This window comes from Gopherus flavomarginatus, chromosome 3 (assembly GCF_025201925.1).
Source record: "Gopherus flavomarginatus isolate rGopFla2 chromosome 3, rGopFla2.mat.asm, whole genome shotgun sequence".
In the NCBI taxonomy this organism is placed as follows: Eukaryota; Metazoa; Chordata; order Testudines; family Testudinidae; genus Gopherus; species Gopherus flavomarginatus.
Window position 1 is genome coordinate 67,994,806 of NC_066619.1, and position 4,999 is coordinate 67,999,804.

Genomic DNA, 4,999 nt, shown 5'->3' on the forward strand with positions numbered 1-4,999 from the left:
CAGAATGGCTTCCAGCCAGTCTCTAAATTTGTGCCTGTGTTCTTGGTACCAATTCTGGACACACAAACAGCATTTGTGCATGAAAGTTAGATAAAAAACTGTCCACATTGCAAGTGAAAATCTGAATTTTGAGGCAACAAAATATGTGTGCAAAACTGAAAGGGGCATACATTTAGGGGCCACTTTTGAAAATCTGGTCATACAACACATTTTCTTATTACACACTGGAATAGCTGTAAGTGCTTCAGAATTACAATCTGTTACTTCTATGATAGTTTACTTTCTTCTATCTGCTTATATGGTCACCGTCACTTCCTGAGTATCTCTGAATGCACCTATGAGGTATGGAAATATTATCTCCATTTTACATATAGAAACTCAGGCCATGGCTACACTTACAGCTGTACAGCGCTGGGAGTTACAGCTGTCTTCGTACAGCTGTGTAGGGAAAGCGCTGCAGTGTGGCCACATTTGCAGCATTTGCAGTGCTGCTGGGAGTGGTGCATTGTGGGCGGCTATCCCACAGAGCACCTCATCCCATTTTGGCGCTGTGGGTTGTGGGAAGGGGACAGAAGGGTGCAGGTCATTCCACTTCCTGTCGCGAGGCCCCGTGGTGCATCACTTCACATCCGAGCACTCACAGTTTTTCCGTCCACGTTTGGCGCCATTGTGAGTCTCTGGGCAGCGCGATTTCTGTGGGAAATGGAGCCCAAGCTGCTGAGGACTTTGCTGATGACTGTCACCAGCACATCACATTTGGCAGTTGAGCTATTCCTTCAGCTCCAAAGTGACAGTGAGGAGTCCAATGATGATATCGAGTCGCCTGACGCATGTGACACTAAATTGCTTGTGGCATTCACGGAAATGCTCAGCACCGTGGAACGCCGCTTTTGGGCTCGGGAAACAAGCACTGAGTGGTGGGATCACATCATCATGGAAGTCTGGGATGACGAGCAGCGGTTGCAGAATTTTCGGATGAGAAAAGCTACTTTCATGGGACTGTGTGAGGCGCTCGCTTCCACCCTGCGGTGCAAGGACATGAGATTGAGAGCTGCCCTACCGGTTGAGAAGCGGGTGGCTATTGCAGTCTGGAAGCTGGCAACTCCAGACAGCTACCAATCAGTTGCGAACCAGTTTGGAGTGGGAAAGTCAGCCGTTGGAATTGTGTTGATGCAAGTTTGCAGGGCCATTAATCGCATCCTGCTAAGAAGAACCATGACTCTGGGGAACGTGGAGGACATTCTGGATGGCTTTGCACAAATGGGTTTCCCTAACTGTGGAGGCGCGCTAGATGGGACACATATTCCTATTCTGGCACCACCCCACCTGGCATCCAAGTACATTAATCGGAAGGGGTATTTCTCTATGGTTCTCCAGGTGCTTGTGGATCACCGTGGGTGTTTCATTGACATTAACACAGGCTGGCCTGGAAAGGTGCATGATGCACGCATTTTTCGGAACAGTGGCCTGTTCAGGAAGATGCAGGCCAGGACTTTTTTCCCAGACTGGAAGATCACAGTAGGGGACGTCAAAATGCCCATTGTGATCCTTGGAGACCCTGCTTACCCATTAATGCCTTGGCTCATGAAACCGTATACAGGGAAACTTGACAGGAGCCAGGACCGGTTCAACTACAGGCTGAGCCAGTGCAGAATGACTGTGGACTGTGCTTTTGGCCATTTAAAAGGGCGCTGGCGATCTCTTTATGGGAGGCTAGACTTGGGGGAAAGCAGCTTCCCTGCGGTTATATCCACATGCTGTACCCTCCATAATAATTGTGAAGGGAAGGGTGAAACATTCAGTCAGGAATGGACCTCTGAGGTTCAAAGCCTGGAGGCTGAATTTGCACAGCCAGAGAGCAGGGCTACTAGAGAGGCCCAGTACAGGGCTACAAGGATTAGGGATGCCTTGAGGGAGGAATTTGAGGCTGAAAACCAACAGTAATGTTTGGTGCCTTGCACGGGAGTGAAGTGCAGTGGTTAGGAATCTGTTTTTCCTAAAATGATTTGCAGTGCATGTTTCTTTCCTGGGCTATGGTATCTTTCAATTTCTGCAATAATAAAGACTGTTTTCAAAGACAAGAATTCATTTATTGAAAAGAAAATAACTTTCTTGACAGACACACAACATTTTGGGAACCTAAAAGGGCAGGGGGGTGGGGTGGTGAACTGTACAGTCACAGGTTTGAATATGTCCTGTCTGGAGTGCTGTGCAATGACTGCTGCACTTCAGGATGAAAATACTGCATGGTGATGGGGTTGAGTGCAGAGGGTAAGGGTCGTAGTTCTCAGGGCTGGTTGGTGAACGTACAGATGTTGGGGACAGGTGGTGGTGGTAAGAACCTGGATGTTGGGGAAGGGGGTTTGGAGCTGACATTGGGGCACAAGGGAAAGAGTTTTGGGACGTGGGTTGGGGGGCAGCACGGTAGTGCTCTGCCTGCATGGCTACGAGTGACTGGATACAGTCCGTTTGGCGCGCCAGGATGCTTATCAGCTGCTTTGTGCTTTTCTTCTTAGCAGCTGCGTTTCTCGGGCAGAGCATGCTTTCCCTTTGTCTCCAGTAATGCAGTTTTTTACTTTCTCTGGCAGAGTGATCCATAACTGCTTTAAGCATGTCTTCTTTGCTTTTTCGCGGCTTCTTCCTGAGGTTTTGTAGCCTCTGCCCAGCGGATGATACGGGCAGTCCAGTAGTCAAGGATACTGTTCGAAAGACAAAAATGGCAACAGTTTAAACAGGACACAGGCTGTGTTGTTTATAATCTCACCCAGACAGTTATTCCCACACAGTGAAGGAGTTTACAGTCTTCACTATAGCATACTTTTTCCACGCCAAACAGAGTGCACCTAACCCACAGGAGGCAGGAAATGGTGAGTAAGGGGAATGATTGTTTCAGGGATGTGCAGGGGTTTCTGTGCGTTGGGGAGAGCAAAATGCTGCAGGGGGCACCTACACTGAACACTCTCCCAACATTTTCCACAGGAGTTAATCCTGGAAGATATCTCGCTGCTGCGGGTCACCTGGGTAGAGCAGGAGGGTCTTCTACAGCAATGCGGATTCCGCCCTGGCCCCTATGCAGCATGCCTGTGTGCAGCAATGTTCCCTCCACCCCTCGAGGCACAGTGGCGCAGACGCGTTAGCCTGACTGGGACAAGGACCACAGTGGTTCTCCCTATAAACTTGCGCAAGTGCATTGCCCACGCTCTGGCTGAAACTTTTGAAGAGATTACCGAGGCCGATTACCGCGACACGATAGACCACATCAATGGGCTATTCCATATCTAGGCATGCATGCATGCAGCCCAAACCCCCCCCGTCCTCTCCCGAAATATTTGCATCCTGAAACTAAAACCTGCTTACCGGGAACCCGCTCCTCTGCTTGTCCTTCTCCAACTAGTTCCAGCTGCTGCGACTGGCTACCTTCCTCCTGGCTTGAGAAGAGCTCCTGGCTGCATGCCTCCTGGGACTCCAGGGTGTCTCCCCCAACCCTAGTACCCTCACTCTCAGTTTCCTCCCCCCTCCTCCCCTTCCCCCTCCTCTAACCCATCCTCCCCGCCCCCCGCTCTGAAGTGTCCATCGTGGTCGTCGGATTGGCAGAGGGGTCATCCCCAAGTATCGCGTCCAGCTCCATGTAAAAATAGCAGGTCGTAGGGGCAGCACCTGAGCGGCGGTTTCCCTCGTGGGCTTTGCAATAGGCACTCCGCAGCTCCTTTACTTTAACCCTGCACTGCACCACGTCCCGGTCATGGCCCCTTTCCAGCATGGCCCTTGATATCTGCCCATAGGTATCGTAATTCCTACGGCTGGAGCGCAGCTGTGACTGCACAGCTTCCTCCTCCCAAACACTGATGACATCCAGCAACTCGCCATTGCTCCATGCAGGGGCTCATTTGGCGCGTGGAGGCATGGTCACCTGGAAAGATTCACTGATTGAGTGCACTCTACACCTGGCTGAGCAAACAGGAAGGGGATTTTTAAAATTCCCGGGGCATTTAAAGGGCGGGTCACCTGAGGCCAGGGCAGTAGAGTGTGAACTGATGAGCAGAGTGGCTGAACAGGCATTCTGGGATACCTCCTAATACCCTGGAGGCCAATTACAGAGCTTTTGGTGGCCACATTTGCGGAGCAGAGCTGCATCACCAGCGCTGCAATCCTTATACCCCAAGCAGAGCAGGAGCACAGCCAGCTCTTCAATCAGGGAGATGCAGCGCTGTATGTGCCTTGCAAGTGTGGACGGTGAGTAAGTTGCAGCGCTGGTGGTGGGTTTACAGTACTGCAACTCTCCAGCGTAGCCAAGGCCTCAAGCACAAAGAAACTAAGTGACTTGCCTAAGGTCATACAGAAAGTCTGTGGAAGAACTGGTCATTTAACCCAGGCTTCCTGAGTCCTAGTTCAATGCCTTAACTATGAGGATCACCTTTCCTTCCCTTTCTAAATTATTTACGTCAGTGGAGGGCAACCTGTGGCCCGCAGACCGCATGTGACCCACCAGGGTAATCTGCTGGCAGGTGCCAGATAGTTTGTTTACATTTGCATGTCCCGCTGCTGCTTCCCGCAGCTTCCATTGGCCAGGAACAGCAAACCATGGCCACTGGAAGCCTCAGGCGGCCTTGCAAATGTAAACAATCTATCTGGCAGCCCGCCAGCAGATTACGCTGACCGGCCGCAGGTTGCCCACCACTGATTTACATTGTCACCTTAAAAGAGCCTCTAGCCATTTATTTGAAACTTTGCTGAGTTAAGTGAAAAGAAACAATACATAGTCACAGCCTATAAAAGAAAATTATACTTGCTAAAAAGCATTTTAGTATTTTGAGTGTGACTATCAAGAAAGGAAATTGCAAGCAATGAGAAAGTTATTATTTTGTTTGTCAAAAAAAATTACAGTATTACATAGGAAGCAAACAGCAGAAGAAATTCAGTACCGAAGATGCAAAACATCTTTGGAAAAGCCTGTTTTACTCCATAATTTCTTTGACAAAACTCATAGTGTTAAGGTATC

At 49.7% G+C, this 4,999-nt stretch overlaps 1 protein-coding gene across 1 annotated transcript; it reads left to right on the top strand.

The window, feature by feature from the left end:
- Positions 1 to 757: 757 nt before the first annotated feature.
- LOC127047544 (uncharacterized) lies at positions 758 to 1,975 on the top strand. Its single transcript, XM_050945945.1, has 2 exons — positions 758 to 914; positions 1,050 to 1,975. Exons 1-2 carry the CDS (start codon positions 865 to 867, stop codon positions 1,942 to 1,944), a joined length of 945 nt encoding a protein of 314 aa, XP_050801902.1. The 5' UTR covers positions 758 to 864; the 3' UTR covers positions 1,945 to 1,975.
- Positions 1,976 to 4,999: the final 3,024 nt, after the last annotated feature.